The sequence below is a fragment of the Zootoca vivipara genome, chromosome 1 (assembly GCF_963506605.1).
Source record: "Zootoca vivipara chromosome 1, rZooViv1.1, whole genome shotgun sequence".
Taxonomy (NCBI): domain Eukaryota; kingdom Metazoa; phylum Chordata; class Lepidosauria; order Squamata; family Lacertidae; genus Zootoca; species Zootoca vivipara.
Genome location: NC_083276.1, coordinates 8,369,718 through 8,393,041, shown reverse-complemented (window position 1 = coordinate 8,393,041; position 23,324 = coordinate 8,369,718). Strand labels below are relative to the sequence as shown.

The following is a 23,324-nucleotide window of genomic DNA, read 5'->3' as shown; positions in this document are numbered from 1 at the left end:
AAGCATATTCCTTTGCAGGTAGGGGAATTCCAAGCACATCGGAGCTCCCATGTATGCAATAAATCGCTGGATTTTTAATATTATTATTATTGATCATATTTGTATCTCACCCTTTCTCCAGCAGGAGATTTACCCATTTTTAACACCTGAGGACCATAAAGAAGGCTGATCGCCAAAGAATTGATGCTTTTGAATTATGGTGCTGGAGGAGACTCTTGAGAGTCCCATGGACTGCAAGTAGATCAAACCTATCCATTCTTAAGGAAATCAGCCCTGAGTGCTCACTGGAAGGACAGATCCGGAAGCTGAGGCCCCAATACTTTGGTCACCTCATGAGAAGAGAAGAATCCTTGGAAAAGACCCTGATGTTGGGAAAGATTGAGGGCACTAGGAGAAGGAGACGACAGGGGACAAGATGGTTGGACAGTGTTCTCGAAGCTACGAACATGAGTCTGACCAAACTGCGGGAGGCAGTGGAAGACAGGAGTGCCTGGCGTGCTATGGTCCATGGGGTCACGAAGAGTCGGACACGACTAAATGACTAAACAACACCTCAGGTTAGGATGATAAATAATGACCAGCCTAGAGATTTGAATCCAAGTCTCCCAGGTCCAAGTTCAGTGCTCTTACTACGCCACACTGCACAATGTCTTACAAACGTTGTTGTGTTTTCCTTTAATACCCTCCTCGTTTTCTCTCTTTCTAGTGATAAGAAACTGTGCCTGATAAGTGACTAGCTGAAGGCTGCCACAGTGAATCTATAGCACAGGTGGAACATGAACTGGGACAATCTTCCAGATCCAAATCTAAGGGTTGGCACTTGCCATATGTTCCCTTTGTGGCCTGGGTTGCTGTTTCTGTGTGGCTTCAGCATTAGGGAAACAACCTAGAAATATGTATCTGGGTATCTGAAGAAGTGTGCATGCACACGAAAGCTCATACCAAAATATAAACTTAGTTGGTCTTTAAGGTGCTACTGAAGGAATTTTTTTATTTAACCTAGAAATATATGCAACATACCAACTCCACACTCCAGTGCTACTCATCCTTAGGAGCTGGTTGCTTTGCAGTGGAAGGTAAAAATGTCCCCCCCCCCATGTGTGCAATTCTTGTTGCAAGTTACTAGAACCTGTAGGAAGCAGCTGTTAGAAGAATTTAAGGTCTCAAATATATAAATTAAATGTTCTTAAATTTATTTCAGAAGTCTATCTAAGAGCTTGCACACCAAGGTTCTGGGTTCCTCCTCCCTCCTGCATGTGGTGAGTGAGCACCTTGTTGCAACAGTTTAATAAATATCAGGCTTACTAGCTGCTTTGCTTCTCAATATTCTTTGGTTGGCCTCTGTTATTTTCTCCTACTGATAGGGAACTCACTTAAGGACTCTATACTGGCTCTTGGGGTATCATAAGGGGAAAAGGGCAGGTTTTGTTTACTACACAGCCATGCAGAAACTGCAATTACACCAGTAAGGTTGCATATGAAGTGCTATAAATTCTATATTCACTTCTCCAAAATAATGAGCTTCTAGAATGGGGAAATCTGCTTTGGTCTATCATGCTCCAAGGCCTAGCTCTGTGTTCCCTTTCAGGTGTTTTCCAGCATCAAACCCCTCAGCTTTAAAATAAACACCACCATCTTGTATCTTAAGTTATGTGGGGGTTTGCTTAGGCTAAGTTTATGGTAAGCCCTGCCCAGCTCAAAAGGCACAGTGGCCTCGCAGAATTCATTTATTTTAATTGTTTTTGAATATTTACAATAATTGCTTTTAACTGCCTTTATTGATGATCTCATTGCTTATTCTTTTTGTAAACTGCTTTGATGTTTCTTTGTTTTTACTATCAAGCGGTATATGAATTTGGTGAAATACAATAATAAAATAAAATACTCCATGCCATTTGTGGGCAGTGAAATTGGAGGAGGGGGAATTTGCCAAATATTTGGTAGGGAACGCGGGTGGCGCTGTGGGTTAAACCACAGAGCCTAGGGCTTGCCGATCAGAAGGTTGGTGGTTCGAATCCCCGCGATGGGGTGAGCTCCCGTTGCTCGGTCCCAGTTCCTGCCAACCTAGCAGTTTGATAGCACGTCAAAGTGCAAGTAGATAAATAGGGAACGCTACAGTGGGAAGATAAACGGCGTTTCCGTGTGCTGCTCTGGTTCGCCAGAAGCGGGTTAGTCATGCTGGCCACATGACCCGGAAGCTGTACGCCGGCTCCCTCGGCCAATAGAGCGAGATGAGCGTCGCAACCCCAGAGTCATCCGCGACTGGACCTAATGGTCAGGGGTCCCTTTACCTTTATAAAATTCTCAAAAGTTTTTATCTTCAAAGGAGTCTTCTGAGAAATTTTAGCTCACTTAATGTTGAACAAAACTCTGTAGCTGGTTCATCTTGGCAGATGAATAAATCAGTGCAATAAGAGAGGGCAGGAAGGAGCAAACTAGATCCACAGTTGCACCCAAAATTCACAGATGGCAAAATTCGGGAAACCATTTTGCTGAAATTCCGGATAGGACTGAAATTCTCCAGGGGAGTTGGAATTCACAAAAGAAAAATCACACATGGGGGGGGGGATCTGAGAAATTTCTGCTCAGTTACAGCTCAGTTGGTAGAGCATGAGACTCTTAACTAGAGGGTCATGGGCTCAAGCCCCACCTAGGGCAAAAAAATTCCTGCATTGCAGGTGGTTGGACTAGATGACCCACAGGGTCCCTTCCAACTTCACAATTATATATGATTATGGCTTCACAAAATGGAAATCTTGCCTTAGTATGTTATGCTGGGATTTTACATCAGTTAGTAATATTTAACATTACAGTGGTACCTCTGGATGCGAACGGGATCCGTTCTGGAGCCCCATTCGCAACCTGAGCAGTGGGGCAACTTGAAGTGCCGAATCTGCGCATGCTCGCCGCACGATTCTGCGCATGACGCCATTCGGCGCTTCTGCGCATGCGCGAATCGACAAACCCGGAAGCAACCCGTTCCGGTACTTCCGGGTTCGGCGCGTTCGTACCCCGTGATGTACGCAACCTGCAGCGAACGTAACCAGAGGCATGACTGTATATGGTTTTGAAATTGCACTGCGATTACTTAAGTGTGGTCAATTGTAAACTACTTCCATAGAATCAGAATTGTAGAACTGAAAGGGACTCCAAGGGTCATCTAGTACAAGCCCCTGCAATACAGGAATCTCAGCTTTGTAGAGCTTGCGATCAAAAAGGGACTAAATTTCTTTCTTTCTTTTTTAAAGTTCTACCTCCACTGTTAAAGGCAGTTATTCATCTGAATATCAGTTTCTGGGAACCACAGGTGGGGAAAGTGCTTTTGCACTCAGTTCCTGCCTTCAGACTTCCCATGTGCATCTGGCTGGACTCTGTGAGAATAGGATATTGGGACTAGATGAGCCTTTGGCCTGATCTCACAGGCTTTTCTCATGTTTCTAAATAAATACGATCATTTTGGAAATTCTCTAGAAACCATGGGGCAAGGGCTGGTGGACTGCCCATGAAATGTGAGCTGTATAAATTCTCCAGCTCCCTTCTGGAGAGCACCATTACTTACTTACCTATCTCCTTGATGAAATCTGGCAGCAATTTAGACATAATGTACCTCTGGTGCGCAGTGCTGCCACAAAGGCATTAACATGCTCAGGATGTATGGGCCAGGGACCAGCAAGCTCACCTATGCGCTGCTGCAACATGGATTAAGAACTTTTTTTAAAAAAAAAAATGTTACGGCACCTGCAAGACCTACCACCGCAGATAGCGGTTTTGTGGGCACCATGCATGCCGTCTCGGAGATGGAATCATGCCTAAAATGATTGTGCCTGCTAAAAACACTTCCAAATACTCCCTCATTTGCAGAAACCACTAGCAAAACAAATCCAGACCAAATGTGTTCCAGTACTCTGCTTTCCATATATCATATAGGAATCAATGGCTGCAAATATCAGCACTGAAATGCCCTACTTGGCTCAGAGAGAGAGAGAGAGAAGGGGAGGAGGAATATTGCTTTCAGATGGAAAGAATAAGGCTTTCGCTATATTAATATATACATTAAATTGCTCAAAAGAGGTTTGCTGCGTCTTGTGCTTTTTTACTATTAAGCGAACATGTACATTCAATTTACTTGGAATATATGACATTTTCTTCTGCACGAGTTGCAGTAAATGGTGGTTGGAAGCAAGGACAAAAAAAAAAATCCATTCCACACGTGGAGAAGGGGAGGGGAAAGTGCTCAGGCCAGTATTTTTCATTGACCTGTCAGCAAAACAAATACACTCTAACTGCATTTTACAGTCCAAACAATTAACGATGGCAAATCTTTTCACATTCGTGACTTTTCAGCCAAACCAACTTACCCCAAAAGCAAGAAAATACATACCACCACACTTAAAGGAGAGGAGAAGGAACACTTCGTTTTTAGAGGCAAGCTTTTAAAGCACAGACATCCGTTTCAAAGGAACTCTGAGATCCATCAAAATAATAAGAAAACTTAACATAAGCTGTGATCTGGGTCGGGTTGGGGTTTTTTTTGTGTGTGTGTGTTGTTTTTTTCAGACTTACCACAAGAGCAAAGTACACCATAAAGAAAAATGATAAACTACTTGTGTAGCCAAGAAAGCCTGTAAAATAACAGTAAAAATAAGAGGCAATTTATAAGGAAAGTGATCCTGGAGCAGGGCTAAAGGAGCTTCATGCTGTAGGTATGTTTTGCATTACGGGGCTCGGTATCTGGGGCTTAAGATTCAGAATAACAACATTCCAACTTGCCTGTCACAGATCATTTATGTAGTTTTGTAGGGCAGAATTAGAACTGGCTTACCACTAATGGCATGCTGTAAGTAAATGCAGCTCTTTAATGTTCTGTTGTAAAGGTTTTATTTTAGTAGAGCAGACACAGTACTACTGCAATCTAAGTAATAGGTTAACTAGGCAAAGCTGGAGGACGGCAGACTAGGTTGCAAATAAACCTGCCTCCCCTCCCAATCTTTCCTCGAATCTTTAAAACAAAAAACAAAAAAAAACACCACCCATTAAGGCTTTCTTTTTAAACCCCTCAATTAAATTGCTACTAAAAGAGAACACTACTGCTAATAGTAATTATGGTAGCAATAATACTCCCTTTAAAATTACTTACCAATTTTAGGAAGAAGTGCTAGAGGGAAGACAATGCAAACTGAGGTAAGAAGCAGAAGCAATCTTCCATCGAGATACCAGGAGCTATCGGAAAAGACAGTAGGGTTTCTGTTATTATTCTTATCTCTCTGTCTCCCTGGTGTTCTCTTCATTCTCTTTCCTATTTGCTGTTTTGTTTATTGTATGTTGAAAAGTCTTAATAAAATTAGGGGTTTTTTTTTAAAAAAGGAAAAGATAGTGAGGTTTCAATGTCCTTAGGACAAACACTATTTAACTAAACACTGAGCCCTCACATGCAAATCATGGATAAATAAGCATCAAAAAACAAGAATCACCTTCTTCCAGTCTCCCTAATAACTTCCAAAGAGTGGTCTTTTAAAGGCTGAATTTTAGAGTTTAAAAAGACGTGACCCTACTACTCCCAGACTGTGAACAGGTTAGAAGGGCTGTTACCCTGTTAAATAATTCTTAGCTTGCAACCCTACACACATTTACTTGGGAGTAAATCCCATTGAACTTAACTGGATTTACATCTAAGTAAACACAAGTAAGGTAAGTTATTAAAATCTCATGCCTAATTAATCAGGGAAATGTGCTTCACGTAGCAACATATAGTTTTAGTGGTACCTCGGTCTACGAACAGCCCTGTTAACGAACTATTCGGTGTTCGAACTCCGCAAACACGGAAGTAGGTGTTCCGGTTAGCGAACATTACCTCGGAAGCCGAATGGAAGCCGAACGGTGGAAGGGCACCGGCAGTGGGAGGCCTCAGTAGGGAAAGCGTGCCTTGGTTTAAGAAGAGTTTCAGTTTAAGAACGGACTTCCAGAACAGTTTAAGTTCGTAAACTGAGGTATCACTGTACAGTATACAGTGGTTTATGAACACAATTGGTTCCAGAAGTCTGTTCATAAACTGAAGCGTTCATAAACTGAAGCAAACTTTCCCATTGAAAGTAATGGAAAGTGGATTAATCTGTTCCAGACGGTCCGCGGAGTACTTAAACTGAAGCGTTCATAAACTGAAGCGAACTTTCCCATTGAAAGTAATGGAAAGTGGGTTAATCCGTTCCAGACGGGTCCGCGGAGTACTCAACCTGAAGCGTACTTAACCCGAAGCATGGGTGTAATTGGTTCCAGAAGTCTGTTCATAAACTGAAGCATTCATAAACTGAAGTGAACTTTCCCATTGAAAGTAATGGAAAGTGAATTAATCCGTTCCAGATGGGTCCATGGCGTTCGTAAACTGAAAATTCGTAAACCGAGGTGTTCATAAACCGAGGTTCCACTGTACTGCAAGAAGTCGAACCCAGGGCAAATGTGAGGACAATTGCGGCGGCACTTTAACCAATGTAGCTCTCAAGTCAAAGGACCTTGATGACAGGTATGGTCTGCCTTGCCAGGGGGGGGGGCCAAAAAAATCTCAGGAGGAGCTGTTTTGACTGTGAGCTACAGAGCCACCAAGAATGTTCTGAACGCCACATTAAGAGCCCTCTCTGCTAAAATCCCTAATGCTGATTGATGAGTGTCTTATGCATTATCCCTTATGGTTGTTCCCTATAAACACCTTGGCCTTTGGTCTCTGGTTTTATTTAGCCCAGAACATGGTTAGCACCTCGTAAACAGGAAGGGGCATCATGTTACCATTTTAAGAGTGTCAGTAACACTTATGGGCATGTCTGTACTGGTTGTTGAAATTAGGTGGGCAGTACTGACCTGAGGCATATATTTACACACATCTGACCTGCCTGAGCAAGTAATGTATATACACACACAGGGCAATAGGCACCAGTGGCAAATTACAACTTGTGTAGCTGCTTCGGTTGTGGTCGCCCTACTTTCTCAATGACCCCCCAACATGTGCACCTTGGCAGAGAGCCTATCAACACAACCCCTAAGGCCAGGAGTCTCTGCAACTAGGTCCACATTTTGGCACCTCTCAGCCAAGAGGAAACCACTGGTGAAAAGAGGAATGGAGCAGGGGTGCAAATGGAGTATTCTCCCAACATTATCCAAGCCTACCCTACTCCCCTACGAGTTCATGAACAGCTTGTGGCCTTGCCTGCTCCTTGCACCCCCTGGGTCTCTTCGTAATGCATAAAAGACTATGCCAGTGGTTCCCAACAGGTGGTCCGGGGACCCCCAGGGGTCCGCGAGCTATGCCAGAGGGGTCCGCAAGATGCTATTAGAATAAAAAATATATTAAATATATTTCGTATGATAACAGATTTTTTGTTTTGGCCGCTTCCTGCATGAGCAGAGTCTAGCGCAAAACTAGAATTAGATGAGGCAGTAGTTCTGCTGTATGCCGTTAGGTGGCGCTTTACAAACACTACTGTTTTGCAAAGAGGCAGCGCGCGCATTTTACTAACGCTCACCTCCCCAAGATGCTTTGCGCGCGTCGGCTTCATTTGCAGGTACCCTGTCTTCTCCATTCCCCTCCCTCCTCCCTGGCGCGCGCTGCCTCTTTGCAAAACAGTAGTGTTTGTAAACAAACCTAATATTTCAGAAATAATGGACTCAAAGGACAGATTTAACTCATCTCATTAAGAACTGAAAATTAAAACTAACTGTATACTGATGGAGTACTCTGTTGTAACTGTAAAAAACGTATAAATATAAAATATAAAAAGACTCTTAATTTGGCTCTCACTTTTTTATTTTAGGATTAGGAATTAATGGGGGTCCTTGTCACAATAGCGGCTCGATGAGGGGTCCTCGAGAAAATTTTGTTGGGAACCCCTGGACTATGCTAAACCAACAGAGCCTACATTTATTTGATCACACAATCTCCTGATCCTCGTGTTCTGTAAACTGCCTTCTATGAAGAACAGAGACATAAAAGGAGGGGTGTGTGTATTGCAATAACAGGACCCAATTTCCCCAGAATCCTGATAAATGATTTTTCATCTGCTACCATGGAGATCATGAAGAGTCAGACACGATTAAACGACTAAACAACAACAACCATGAAAACACGCCTACTCTTCCCAACACACTTTTAAGTGCAATCCTAACCCAATTTGCCCTCTCTCAAAAAAACTAGAACTCGTGGACATCCAGTGAAGCTGAATTTTGGAAGATGTGGGGCAGATAAAAGGAAGTGCTCCAAGACCCAGTGCAAAGGTAGCCCATGGAACTCGCTCCTACACAAGGCAGTGATGGCTACCAAGCTGCTCTACCTCCCTGGTCAGGGGCAGTAATGCTTCTGAATACTAGTTGCTGAAAACCACCGGAGGGAGGGCTCTCGTGCTCGGGGCCTGCTTGCAGGTTTCCCACGGGCATCTGGTAGGCCGCTGTGCGAATGGGATGCTGGACTAGGTGGGCCATTCGCTTGATCCAGGAGGCTCTTCTCATGTTCTCGTGGGTCTCGTGAGTTAAGTGTGTTTAGGATTGCAGCCTTAAGGGTGACTGACAAGCAATCCAGCTGGAGTAAAACCATCATTCTCCCGCGGAATCTATGGAACAACAATGGCTTTACGCCAGCTGGATTGCCTGGCACAGATGAACAATGAAATTTTATATTGATCTGGCTCTGTGGTTTCATTTCTTTGGTCTCAGGGCTGAGTGTTTTAATTTAATTGTTGTGCTTTTTTTGTTGCGTTTTACTGCATTTTTCTTGAATTATTTGTAAAATGCCAATAGAATATAAATAATGTAAACAAATAATGCATGCAGTCCCTTTGGCTCTATGTGACACACCCAAGGAAACAAAAAATGAATCCTGTGCACAAGGCTTGCACTCACCTGCCTGAAATATATGAAAGATGCACTATACTGTTTCTAAGTGTACTTTTTCTATTTTAATATTTTTTTAAACGTAAAATAGTCATTAGCAGCCAAGCATATTTAAACCAAATTTATATTGATGAACTATAATTAAATCATACCCTCTTAATATTACCAACCATTCTGTCGTTCCATTGTATTACAAAAAAAAAAAAACCCCAATAACCATTACCCTAATATTGCAATTCCTTGCACATTTTGAAGCCTCTCCTTAGATTCAGCGTTGGATTGTATATTTTCCATTTCTAAGCATTTCCTCTACTTTAAAAATCCATTGCAAAGAGGTGCACATGAAAGTTCTACTCCATCATAGATTAACTTAACAAAATTTAAGGCTCCTGGGAACTAGAATCTCTTTTTAAAATGTTATTTAGGCAATTGGGAATTCTGCCCTATCAGCACTTAGTCTTTGGCTGATGTTGACAAAAGCAGGAAAGATGCTTCTTGCTTATACAGCAATTTAAAAATATTTGTTATGGAAAGAACAGTATTATTGGAGAAGGTAGCAGCTCCCAATGTTGGGTCTATGTTCTCAAACTTGCTTTCAAAATGGCCGTAAATGAAGCAGATTCTCTCTAAAAAGTTCACTATAGGTTAATAATTTGGCTCCTTCAATTTTCAAAGTTGTTTTGGTTTGGCTCCTTTGGGGGGGGGTTAAATATTTTTACAAGGGCTTGAACACTTTCTGGCCAAGTGTTTTCCTTGGCCATCAGCTGCAGTTGACTCCCAAATAAAGAGTTTATTATAGAACTACACAGGTTTTGGCACAGCCAGTTGTCCTCTGCAAATCTGGCACATGCTACAGGAGCCTTGGGATGGGTCAATGTTCAGGGTTTGGAAACTGTGGCTCTTTTTCCATATAGGTGAAAGCAGCCTGAACAGTGTTATGTGTGGCTCGTGTTTGTAAGTGTAGTACGAAGTTATCCAGAGCATCACGGTGCCAACCTGGCTGGAGTGGGCAGGTAACAAAGCAGATGCGGATCTCTAAGAGGTGTGTGTCTAAGGTCCCTTGAAAAGCAGAGGAAAAATTCTCAAACTGTGTGCTGCGAGAAATAGATTAACTCCTGTGAGCTCAAAGCATCATCAACAAAGAAGGCTGCCTGCTGTCTCTCTTTCTAATTCTGAAACAGATTACAGGACATTAGAAACTATGTCTGGTTTCAATTCAGCCTCCAGTAGAAGATGGATTCTGTCCCGTCTCTGCACTGAATATATCCAATCGCTACCAATGCAGGTGCAACAGAATTGCCTGTCCTCAGAGCAGGCATGCCCAGAACCGAATGTAATTGAAACACAAGGGCTCCGATGAGGGCAAGTGGTTCTCGCTCTTGCATGCTCTAAAAAAAAAACACAAAGCTTTCCAGCTGTAGGAGCAAAGTTTCCTTAGCTTAAAATATTTTTTTAATCTCATCTCTCTATATCCATGTGCCGAGACTTGCAATTTTTTTAAAAAGCCCCTAAAAACAGCCATGAAAATCATTATCTGTAAAAGAAAACAAACAGAATAAAAATGTGAAGTGGGGAAGCCCAATGGGGGGGCATTTTTAGAATGTTTTAATGTTCTGAAGTGTGTAGCCACTAGGCAAATATTGAGGAATGGTCTTCCAAAACTAGGGCACCACCATGAAAAGCCCCATCACCGGTAGCCACTTACATAACCCACCCGAGACTCCAGCACCACACAACTCTCTTTTCTTTCCAGTACAGCAGCTGCAAACAAATCCTACAGAGAAGGATAGTTCGACTTTTCCAGACACAGTGACTTATTTTCAAACAATAGCTTAAACATGGGACCAACTCCTGCACCTTTAGCAGTTGGGAAGAAGAGCTCGTCAGAGAGAGATGGAAAAAGGGTAGCCCTGCCAAAACTCTATGCCTGTGTTTCCCAACCCTATGGGTCGTGACCCAAAAGTGGGCTGCAGGCTTTATAAGGAAATGCAAAATAATTGCTTGGAATCCGCAACTGGTATATGATGCAACTTTTTGTTTCCCTGGCATATTGTAACGCTGTGTGTCGACACATGCAACTGAATGCCAGCAAGACTTGAGTCTTACATTTTAACACTCAGGAATTCATGTGACAATTGATCTATGGGTCGCCCCCCCAAGGTGATTTTGGACTTGAGGGTTACCATGCAGACAAAGTTTGGAACCGCTCTTTTACACAACTACAGTGGTACCTCTACTTACGAATAACTCTGCTTACGAATGTTTCTGCTTACAAATGGAGCTCCGTCCGCCATCTTGGATGCGGTTTAGATAGGATTTTTTTCTACTTACGAATTTTTAGATAGGGTTGCTTCGACTTACGAATTTTTTCTCCCAATGCATTCCTATGGGATTCGATTTACAATTTTTTTCGACTTACAAATGTGCGTTCAGAACGCATTAAATTCGTAAGTAGAGGTACCATTCATAAGTAGAGGTTCAGGAGGCCTCCCTCTCTCAATAACTGCTCTTTGTTCTAGAACAGGCTTCCTCAAACTCAGCACTCCAGTGTTTTTGGCCTCCAACTCCCATGATCCCTAGCTAGCAGGACCAATGGTCAGGGATGGTGAGAATTGTAGTCTCAAAACATCTATGCTGAGTGTGCCTGCTGCAACCTACCTTAGGTTGGGGCACAACCGACTTGTTGGTCCCAATCCAATGAGCTTAAACCCAGAGCTAGCGAAGGTAATAGGGGGGGGGATATCCCGATTGTTTTTACAGCACAGATCACCCAGTGCTAGTGGATTGTGCCCTATTTTATTTCCAAACTTGACTAGAAACCAGGGAGAGAGAATAATTAAAATGAAACAAACGCTTAAGATCTAAAAACTGATCCCCTGCTGCCTCCACCCATAATCAAAAACACATTCTTTTTCACTTTTTTGGAGGGGGGAAGTCTATTAAAAATATTGTGCATTAAGCTACAGTTCAAGGAGTATGTTTCGTGCTAAGAGTTTGAATTCATTGAAACCAAGAGATTGAAAAGACGGGCAAAGGACGCCCTGAAGTTATTGTAGGAGCAGGGGCAACTCCAGTCTATTCAAAACAAGAACAAGCTATTCAAATGTTGGAACATTTTTCTCAGCAAGCTGAACCACAATTTTTTTAAAAAAAGAAGAAGTTTTGAGTCAGATCTAAAGATGAAGTGAATGCAGCTGCACAGCCAAATTGGAGGAATTATAAAACAAATACGAAAACTGGCACGTTTCCCAAAGACAAGTCCAATAACTACTCAGCGAAAACAAAAATATTTAAAATTTCACTAACTGCCAGATTTTGCTTTGTGGTTAGAAAAAATATGTTAACATGGTAACATGACAGCGGCAGTTTAAACGTTTCAGGGCTCAGGCAGAGGCCTGATTCTCATGCTGTAAGTTTGGTGGGATTTCTTAGGCAAAAAGTGAATTTTACAAGTGACAGAAACCCATAGGGAACTAGCCTGTCTTAGTAAGGTAAAACTGGATCCTACTGTGTGAAAAAATATATTCTAAAGTATTTTCTTGTGCAAAAATTATGCAGTTAAGGCACCTTGTGAAAACGTCACACGTGTAAAAGAATGATTTACAACTTGGGAACGACACCGCAAGACCAAGGAATCTGTTTGGCTGCTTTTGAGTGGAGTTCCAAAATTCATCTAAAGTGCAACTGATTATAACCACACTCACACCATCCATTTCATTTGAAGCACTACGCTAAAGGAGACCTCTATTTTCCTCAGAGAGGTACAGTTCCCAGAGTGGTTTAACAATAAATCCCTCTTCACAAGGAACTCTGGGAACTGTAGTTCTGTGAGGGGAAGATGGGCCTAACAACTCTCAGCGCCTTTAACAAACTACAGCTCCCAGAATTCTTTGGGGGAAAGCCATGATCGTTTAAAGTCTTAGCATAGTACTTCACATGTGTGGTATTAATATGGCCTAAGGCAGAGTTGCCTCAGACTCCAGTTAGAAAACCCAATTTTCTAGAAGGGGGGGGGTTGGAAGGGGGAGGTTAGATCAATGGAATACTGACAAATCAAGTAGACAGGGCAGGGCAGTGGGAGACTTTGCTTCAGTAAAGCTGCTGTTAAAACCCAGCTCAGCTACAATTTACAAAACCAGCAGAATCAATTTGCTAAAGCTTTGCATGGAGAGCACCACTTCAGAAAAAGCAAGAATATTTTAATGACCCACAATTATTCAGAAACTTTCTAAACACGGAAAGGTTTCCGTGTTCAGCATGGCCGTTTCCTCAATATTCCAACTTTCTATGTGCAGAGATGTGTGTGTGTGTGTGTGTATTCGTGCATGAAAACCTTCTATTTGTAGCCTGAAAATCTACAATTCAAGAAATGTGTTGCCACTTGGTTCTGCTGACTGTGTAAGCTTGTCTGAAGAAGTATCCCACATTTGGCACAAAGAAGAAACAACTATTTTTGTGTGAGCTGCAGGTGCAAATATGCTGACAGCAAGTTATGATTTTCAGGTTCCTATTAATCACTACGGGCGCAATCAGAAATGAATTACACTTTTGAACAGTAGCACACATCTGGATTGCACAGGTGCAGGAATCTCTCTCTCTTTCACCTGCAGAACAGTGGGAAGCATCGTGGTCCCTATGTTTGAGAAGAAATGCCTTTGCTTGCCCTCGCAGGATGCTTTTATGTTTCTCCTTACCCGCTGTGGTCTCCGCTAAGGAATCCTTCAATGGCCCCAGGAAGTTCGGACTTAACAATGAGAAGATAGGTTGACATGGCTGAGAATTAAGAAAACAGGCATTGGTTGAGTTAGAACATCGAAATATCTAGGCAAAGTGCAATGCCTGAAGGAGCGTCTCCCCCTCCATCATTCTGCCCGGACACTGAGGTCCAGCACCGAGGGCCTTCTGGCGGTTCCCTCGTTGCGAGAAGCCAAGTTGCAGGGAACTAGGCAGAGGGCCTTCTCGGTGGTGGCGCCTGCCCTGTGGAACGCCCTCCCAACAGATGTCAAAGAGGAAAACAACTACCAGACTTTTAGAAGACATTTGAAGGCAGCCCTGTTCAGGGAGGCTTTTAATGTTTAATAGATTACTGTGTTTTATTTTTCTGTTGGAAGCCGCCCAGAGTGGCTGGGGAAACCCAGCCAGATGGGCGGAGTATAAATAATAAATTATTATTATTATAATTATTATTATTATTAGCATTGCTAGGACAGAACAGTTAGGAGACCAAGAGGCCTTGTCTCACTAAAGGGCACAGCACAGCACAGAAAAACTCCATTTGTCCCTTTCTTATATTCCGCTGAAAAACTCGTACAAATGTTATTTCATAAGTACTGCAGAAGATTCATTAGTACTGGAGGGACCTTATACAAAGGGGGGGGGGGGAACTGCGGAGATTTCATTCCACGTTATCCTAGTGTGCAACTTGGAGAGTCAGGGATACTTGAAAGAAAGAGAGCAAGATAACCTCTTCCTTTTCCTTCATCCCCCCCTGCTTTTTCTTTCCCATATTTGCTGTTCTCCAGTTCCCAACTCAGTGTCCGATGGGAGTCTCCATGGCAGCTCTGGCTAAGCAGGTATCCAAAGAGATATCATTACTTTCTCCCATGTACTGTAAGTGCCATAGTGCTCTGTACTCTTATGGAAGGGGGTGGGGTGGGAACTGGTGATGAGACACTGCTGAGGCAGAGGCAGAAGCAGACCCCTGTGTTGGGTGAAGCAGTCTCTACCACTGGGTTCGGTGGGGAGGATGAGGATGCTGCAGAAGAGATCTTCTCTCTGCCCTACCTGTCCCCATGATGATAAATTCACTAGCGACCAGATTGCTCACCGGAGCAAGACATTTGAGCGTATTACACCGATCCTGGTCTGACTACAATGGCTACCAATTAGTTTCCGGGCCCAATTCCAAGTCCTGGTTTTGACCTATAAAGCTTTAAATGACTCAGGACCACAATACCTCAAAGACCGCCTCTTTCCATATGAACCTACCCAGACCCTGAGATCATCTTCTGAGGCTCTTCTTTGTGTGCCTCCTCCTTGAGAGGTCCGGAGGGTGGCAAGGTAAGAACAGGGCCTTCTCTGCAGTGGCTCCCCGTCTGTGGAATGCTCTCCCCAGGGAAGTTCGCCTGGCGCCTTCATTAAGTGTTGGTGCTGACCTTTAAAGCCCTAAATGGCCTTGGTCCTGTATACCTGAAGGAGCGTCTCCACCCCCATTGTTCAGCCCGGACACTGAGATCCAGCGCCGAAGGCCTTCTGGCGGTTCCCTCATTGCAAGAAGTGAGGTTACAGGGAACCAGGCAGAGGGCCTTCTCGGTAGTGGCGCCCGTCCTGTGGAATGCCCTCCCATCATACGTCAAGGAAATAAGCAGTTATCCAATTTTTAATAGATATCTGAAGGCAATCCTGTTTAGGGAAGTTTTTAATATTTAATGCTGTATTATTTTTAACACTTGATTGTTAAAGAGTGGTTGGGGAAACTCAGCCAGATGGGCGGGGTATAAATTATTATTATTATTATTATTATTATTATTATTATTATTATTATTATTCACCTTTTGGCACCAGGCAAAAGCATTCCTTTTTAGCCAGGCCTTTGGTTGATCTGATTGACATCCTATAACCTGTTAAAATGTGGCTCTTTTGGGGGTGTGTGTATGTTATTGGGTTGTTGTTTTTATTTTGATTATATATACTGTGGTTTTTATGTTGATCTTTTCTGTGAATCGCTCTGAGACCTCCAGGTATAGCGGGATTAATTGCACACATCAAAATGATTTGATTTGTACCCCGCATCATTTATTATTGAATTCTGTTCTGCACCTTGCTCTGGAAAAAAAAACACCTACCTGTACATTCTTTTAAATAACCAGAAAGGTTCCCAACTCATTCATTGAATTGCATTTCCCCCCCACCAAAAAAAAACATAAGAATGCAACACATTTCTGTAAGTTTGTTATTCATATCAATCACAAAAAAGGAGTAGAAAGTTAACTGCAGAATGCTGCAGCCCTGAAACAGTTAAGATTACAATTTTTCAAGTGGAGGAATGTGGCCTCCATAAAGAAAAGTGAATTGCATTAATCCAGAGTGGCATGTACCTACAGCAAGGTTAAATTAAAAACAGTTGTGAGGTCACTAAATAAGGAAACATTCACTTCTTTGTATTGAGATACTCAGGTTTTTCCAATCGACGCTGGCCTTCCCTGTTGACTAAGGCATGGGGAGACATTTTATTTGGTGTCTCCAATTTTATTCCTTTTTTAAAAGGAAATTTGATGGAGTGTTATAAGGTCATGTAATTTGAAAACCACCAGCATGACTGCAGGACAGTAATAACGATGCTGTACTTTCTGATGGTAACCAATAGGTGCCAATGAATATAAAGGAGATTTTTTTAAAAAAAAAACCTTGCAAAGAAATTGAAACTTCTTCTGTATCAAAACTTAAAAATTTTCTCATGCCCGTTTTGCACATCTGGAATTGAGAGAGCAGGCATTTATCTCTTTCACAATTGTTTTTTAAAAGTCACATTGGTTAAATCACAAAAAACCCAACCTTCAACTAATTTCCAGCTCAGATTTCTTGCTAATATACAATGTGTCACTCTTTCTCGTGCATTTATTTTAGCCTCTGGCGAACCATTTGATCATTTTTTTATCCTTTGTTGTTTGATTGACTCATTTTGTTTCCTAAATGACAGGGCTACTCCTTTGAATACAACACTCCCGAGAGAGACCCGATCGCCTGTGCTACATTCGGATGCTTTTATACAAAAACTAAAATGAAATGAGCACCCTTTCTTCCGCTCATATGCTGTTCCTTTTCTTCTCGTCTAGGCAATAAGTGGACTCCCAAGTTCAGTGAATCTATTTCTACCCTGAAGCTTCTGTAAGATAGAAATCTCTCTTTTGGCAGCTCGTGAGAAAACAGTACAATTCAGACGTGTGCTTTATCCTGAGTTTAAAAGGTTAAACTATGGGGTTGGGTCCCCCCCCCTCTAAATGTTTAGCACTGAAGAAGGCATTCACATAAAAGCCACCGCCAAATAATAGTAATAGCTGTTGGAAGAATAAAAAATCAGCCACTTGAAGCACTCAATTAAAGGGGAAGTACAAGGTCTGCATGTACTTGAGTTGTTTACAGGCACGAATTGCAGAGTTAGCTACAATGGCAGCGCTTAAAAAAGCAGCACATTACATCTATTGTTAGACCTGCGTTACTAGTTGTCAGCTGAACTGTGGTCAGAGAACTTCCTTGTATGCCTTTCCACAGCCACATAACTCAATTATCAATGATGGAGTACTAACGGCAGAAATTAGCTCCTGCTTAGAGATGCTTAAAACTGATTTACAGCCCTTCCTTTCCGCATGGGCTCTTAGACAGGAATTTTACACAAAAGATGCCGGCATCTGGGCATTGCTGGGCATTTGGTTGCTGCTGGAGACAGAGCGCTGGGCAGAGTAGCCTCTTGGTCTGGTCTGCAGCCAATTCTCGCGTATCTCTCCTCTCAGCTTCACGAGTGAAACTGCCCTACTCCCTGCAGATCCCTGACATTTCTTGGTGGATCTGCAAACAAAAAAGTGCCCCATATATCTATCTCAGATGCCAGATTCACGTGACTACTACTTCCCCACATTGCAGGGCTGTTAGGGGAATCAGTTTCTGGTCTGTATCCTTGTGGTGCAAGCTGGGAAAGTGAGTTAATGCTTGCAAGGGGAACTTAGGAAATTTCAAGCAGCCTTCACATGCAGCCCACATATATCCAGTAGCCCAGTCTTGGTGGAAAGTAAAGGCCCTAAAGCCACAGAGAGCCCAACTCCCTGTTCCTTTCTCCCTCCCCAGAGTCTGCAATTGGTGCACTCAAATGCTAGGCTCCTTGCACTTCGCTCCTAGCAATTTTGAATAAATTCACCGTTCCTCAAGTGGGCAGGAGTCAACCAATCACTATGGCCAACATGGTATCTTCCCCAATGTAGTTCAAGGCCAGAATGCCTGCCTTCCCGTTTGCTATTTAGAATACTAAAATGTTTGCTGTTCATGGGGTTGGGCTTCCTGCGCAACCCCCATGAAATAACACACATTATCCCAGCGGAGATGCAGAAAGCCCTCCGGTGACTCACTCATGTGGTGATCAGCTTATCATGGGCAAATTGTTTTTGCACTTTTGAAATTGGAGACACTTGACCGGAACACAAAGCCACTAAGTGCAACCTTCACCCTATCCAGTCCATAGCTGCCAAGTTTTCCCTTTTCTCGCGAGGAAGCCTATTCAGCATAAGGGAAAATCCCTTAAAAAAAGGGATAACTTGGCAGCTATGATCCAGTCATTCCAAAGAGTTGCAGTTTTAGACGCCTTGTTCAAGTCCCAGAAGCACAGAGGCACTCTTTGGACCCATCAGTGCACTACTGCAACCACTCAGAAAGACTAACAGAGACGGCTGCGGGTGCACAATAGTGCCTTTTCCACCCCAAACTATGTATTGCACATGGCTGAACCCTGCCATGGATATGGAATCCTAGCTGAGAAAAAGACTGGGAGCAACCCGGAAAAACGATCGCATGACATTGGCCGGAAAGGAGGGGGAAAGGTCTGAGAGGTTGTGCTACTGCAATAAGTAACCACACGAATGATCTTCATTTGCCTTTACTAAAGAGGCTCTTAGTGGGAGCTAATTCATGGGTCACATTGTGCAGCCACTGCCAGGCATAGGCAAACTCAGCCCTCCAGATGTTTTGGGACTACAACTCCCATCATCCCTAGCTAATAGGACCAGTGGTCAGGGATGATGGGGGTTGTAGTCCCAAAACATCTGGAGGGCCGAGTTTGCCTATGCCTGCACTAAGCTATGGCTGCTTGCTACTTGCCGTAACAATGCCAATTTAGAACTGAAATGGAAGAAACGCAACTGGAAATTTAAAAAAAAACTTTGGGCCGCAGCCACCTAATTCATTTTGTCAGCACAAGGATTCACACTTGCGCAATGGAATCTCCTCCTAATGCGTGTACCCTGCACACTCCCCCAAATATGGGAACCTCCAGAACAGATTCAGGGTGCACGCAGAGTTCCATTGCACCAGCATGTATCCTTGCACTGACAGAATAATGTACTCTGGATAAAAGCCTGTTTCCTAGAAGGAATGACCACTGGGAAGGGCGCAGAGAAGAAACCCCATGGTGTATCTGCAGCACCACAACCCGACACCTTCATCTGCCCTATCTGCAACAAAACATGTCTCTTCTGTATCGGTCTCTACAGCCACAGCAGGCACTGCAACCTTCCCCCGTTTGACTTCACCCCCAAAGGTGTACTCTTTCATAGTCTCTTGAGACAGAAGATGCCAAGAACAACAAATTACCAAAATGAGTTTTAAGGGGACCATGTGGCAGCTTTCTTGCTGCTGTTGCTCTGCTAAACTGCAGGGCAAATAAAAAGTGAATGAGTTTTTTATTTTTATGTTTTAAAAGGCATGAATGTGACAAAGCATGTGCATCATAGGGAGTCAGAATTCCCCACAGTTCCCTGTTGAATGCATCCTTAGTCCAGTGACTGGATTGAATTTCAGTCCAAAACATGGATGGAGAAGGCTGCTTTAGTCGGTGTTTACCCTGAGTAACGTATGAAACAGTTAGTCAGGATTTGCCCTGAGAGATATCTGAAACGATTCTAAAGGCATGTATCTGAAGAAGAAACGAAGAGCAGAGAAATTCAACTTAGACATTGCTTCACGCTTCCTGAATAAATCCCAAAATCATAAACAAGGATTTACAAGAAATAAAGTACTGAAGATAGTCACAGAAAATGTGCCACTCCACCCCCCCCACACACACACAAAAGGTGGGTTTTGTTTTTAAAACCAGAGGCTCCAACTTTTCCTAACCACTCCGTCCACAGACAAGAGACCAGAGCCAAACCATCGGTTTGGTGACAAAAGGCGGATGTGTCTTTGTGAGCTTAGGGAGTTGTCAGAGAGTTCATAGGATCAGCCTTCCCTTGCTGAAGGGCTGGCAAGACACCCTTAGAAATATCCGGTGGTTGGAAAGAATGAACCTCATCCCCTCTGGCTAGATGTTCTTACCCAACCAGTTCAGTTCATGACACTGTTATTAAGAAGGACGCATGTCTTCCTTGCGGGACTTTATGGAACAGGCTAACAGAGCGTTTTATAAAAATGCATTTGGGCTGAGGGTGCATTTGGCGACTTCTGAAATCTATTTTCCCTACTGATCATCACTTACTCAGCATTTTTAATTTTCAAAGTGCCTTGCCCTCGCTGTGGTTGCCCTCATAACAAGTCTGTGAAGTAGGTCAAGCCTACCCATTTCTTTTTGCAGATGGGGAAGTGAGGTTGATAGTTGCTTGTCCTAGTCCACAAATCACACTGATACCGGCACCTACCAATCGTGTGATCCACTAGCCTAAAGAACAGCACAGGCAACTGAGGCTTGGCAAACCTAAGACACATACTGTTTGCCAACCTGGGCTCCTTCAGGAGGAACAGTGGGATATAAATTCAGTAACAATAACAACTGATAATAATAATCCAGCAGCTTTGCAATATTATTGCAACTGGGTGGATCATTTGCAACAGCGCCTGGCCAGGTGCTGTGTTTAACATCCTGTCCCCACCAACCTCACAGGTGGGCCAAGCCTCTCTGGGAACTGTTGCAGATCCTGGGTTTGTTTGAAGTTTAGCTGGCCTCAGGTTGTGGGACAAGTGGTCACAGGAGCAAAGCAGCATACGTAGATCTCACTCTATATCTAGAGCTTTGGAGGCCTTTTGTAAGCCAGCACATTTTTTGGGGGGGGGGGGGTCGTCCCATTCATGCCATCAGCAGGTCAAGATGATTACTTTAATGATTGCACCGAATAACTTAAAAAGTGGGGGGGGGCATACACCTATCTCAAGTGTCAAAAGCCAGGGTAAAAATGTTACGTCAGCATTTGCCCAAAGTTATAAACTGAAGGTGCCAGGCACATCTCTCCGGGAAGGAAGTTCCTCATCTTAGCTTTATACAGTGCTACCTTGGTTCTCAAATGCTTTGGTACTCAAAGAACTTGGAACCCAAACACTGCAAACCCGGAAGTAAGTGTTCAGTTTGCGAACTTTTTCCAGAAGCCAAACGTGCTCCGTTTTGAGTGTTACACTTCCGATTTGAGTGCCACGCTTCCATTTTGAGTGTTACGCTGAGGTCTGTCTGCTATTTATTTTGCGTTTTTGTTTTTGCAGTTCTTTTTCGTTTTGTTTTTGTGACTGTATGGAACCCAGTTCAGATACTGACTGCGTGACTGCAGTACATTGTTTATTGCTTTCATTTTATGGATCAATGGTCTTGTTGGATAGTAAAATTCATGTTAAATTGCTGTTTAAGGGTTGTTTTTAAAAGTCTGGAGCAGATTAATCCATGTTGCATTAATTTCTATGGGAAAGCGTGCCTTGGTTTTGGAACGGACTTCCGGAACGGATTAAATTTGAGAACCAAGGTACCACTGCACCATCTTTACTGATTTATAAGGTACCATAGTTAACCTGTAGATAAAGTTCCTTCTTAGTTCAGGTTCCATGGCATTTTTGGAAAGTATACTTCTTGCTGTTATTTTTTGCAGCCCGGTCTCCCCCAGCTCCGCAAACATGCACTTGTGGAACTGAACTAGTTGGAATTTGCTCAGACAATGTCCAAAAGTGTCACAGACCTATCTGTAGAAAAAAACTCATAAAAGTGTGGACAGTGCATATGGTTATGAAAAGCTGGAAATCTTACTGGGAACGTTAGGGAAATTTAAGGGAGCCCAATAGAAGGATGCAGGTACTCTTGATATAGGACGCGGGTGGCGCTGTGGGTTAAACCACAGAGCCTAGGGCTTGCCGATCAGGAGGTCAGCAGTTCCGATCCCCGCAACGGGGTGAGCTCCCGTTGCTCAGTCCCTGCTCCTGCCAACCTAGCAGTTCTAAAGCACGTCAAAAGTGCAAGTAGATAAATAGGTACCGTTACAGCGGGAAGGTAAACGGTGTTTCCGTGTGCTGCTCTGGTTCACCAGAAGCGGCTTTGTCATGCTGGCCACATGACCTGGAAGCTGTACGCCGGCTCCCTCGGCCAATAACACGAGATGAGCACTGCAACCCCAGAGTCGGTCACAACTGGACCTAATGGTCAGGGGTCCCTTTACTCTTGATATAGGCAAAAGAAGAGATGATTTTAACACCACACGGCACCAATTTGCAGTGGGAAAACACTATGAATTAATTATAAAAGTGGCTGATCCAAGCCCAGTTAGATTACGAGCTCAGAAGTGCTGCTTTTTATTAAGCCCATTCCTTCTCGCATTATTTCCTCTACGCATTCCTGCTAGTCAATATATATGGATGGAATGACACAACCCGCAGGCACATTCATTGTTTCTCTTTTGGAAAGGCCTTCCTGTCCTTAAGGTTTTCTTCCAAAATAAAAATCCTGGACTATTGCCTTAATTATAAAAATAAAACATAATTTACCTTAATGGGCCTGAATTGTTCAACTGGAGAAGGCAAGCCTGCCTTTAATTAAAGCGGAGCTGGAAATCGTCAATTTAAAACAATAAGGGTAATTAGCTTTCAGGCCAAACATAAGCTGCTGAAGGGGTGAGCACTCAAATTAGTCCAAATCCCTTTGTAAACAATCTACACTTGCAGCAAATACAGAAGTCACTTAAAAGATTAATTTAGGCAGATCTTTACCAAGAAATGGATGCCCCTTGGCAGGAAATTTGCTCCCACTTTAGGTGTCTGCTTATTTCAAACATGTTTGGAAAGTATGTACTGTGGTGAGAGAAGAAGCTATATATTTCTGGCTTCCTTCCCTGTATTTGCCTTTCTAATTCCTTGGATTAGCACTTTTTGAAACACACTGCGCACACACAAATACAAAAATAAATCTTTTCTCCATGGCATTCAGGAGTCTGTGATGTGTGCAGGGATTGCCCCATGTCATCTTTTGCAGATAATCAAAGTTTATAAAGGTAAAAAAACCTTTTAGATATACACAACATTTTTTGTGCCGTTTCCCCACTTGATCCTGTAGCAATCTTGCAAACGTCCATAAAATTTGCTAATCTACTTGTCCTCAGATGGTAATTTACATTACAGTAGTACCTCGGGTTACGAACACGATCCGTTCCGGATCGCGGTTCGTAACCCGAAAAGGTCGCAAACCAAGCGCGCGCTTCTGCGCATAGCGCGATTTTCGCATGCGGGACGTGCGCGCGCCGAAAACACTTCCGGGTTTGCGGAGTTCGTAACCCGAACTGTTCGCAACCCGAGCGGGTCGTAAACCGAGGTACGACTGTACATTAATGGGAAGGGGACAGGGAGGAAAGAAACGTACCCAATTTACAAAAGCTTCCCTACTTGCCATTATGGCAAATCTTACCACAGGCAACCTGGCAAGTGGATATTTACAAATCTGTCCTGCACTCCTT

The 23,324-nt window shown here is 43.2% G+C and overlaps 1 protein-coding gene across 3 annotated transcripts in view; it reads right to left on the bottom strand.

Annotated features, from left to right (window-relative positions):
* SLC38A6 (solute carrier family 38 member 6) overlaps nt 1-23,324 on the bottom strand; it is a 62,168-nt gene that overhangs the window by 15,695 nt on the left and 23,149 nt on the right. For all 3 annotated transcript variants that reach the window (XM_035104298.2, XM_035104289.2, XM_035104308.2), the window contains 3 exons: nt 13,566-13,644; nt 5,138-5,220; nt 4,564-4,622 (listed from right to left, as the gene is read on the bottom strand). In XM_035104298.2, coding sequence (XP_034960189.1) covers nt 4,564-4,622; nt 5,138-5,220; nt 13,566-13,644 — 221 coding nt within the window. The remainder of the gene's footprint in view (nt 1-4,563; nt 4,623-5,137; nt 5,221-13,565; nt 13,645-23,324) is intronic.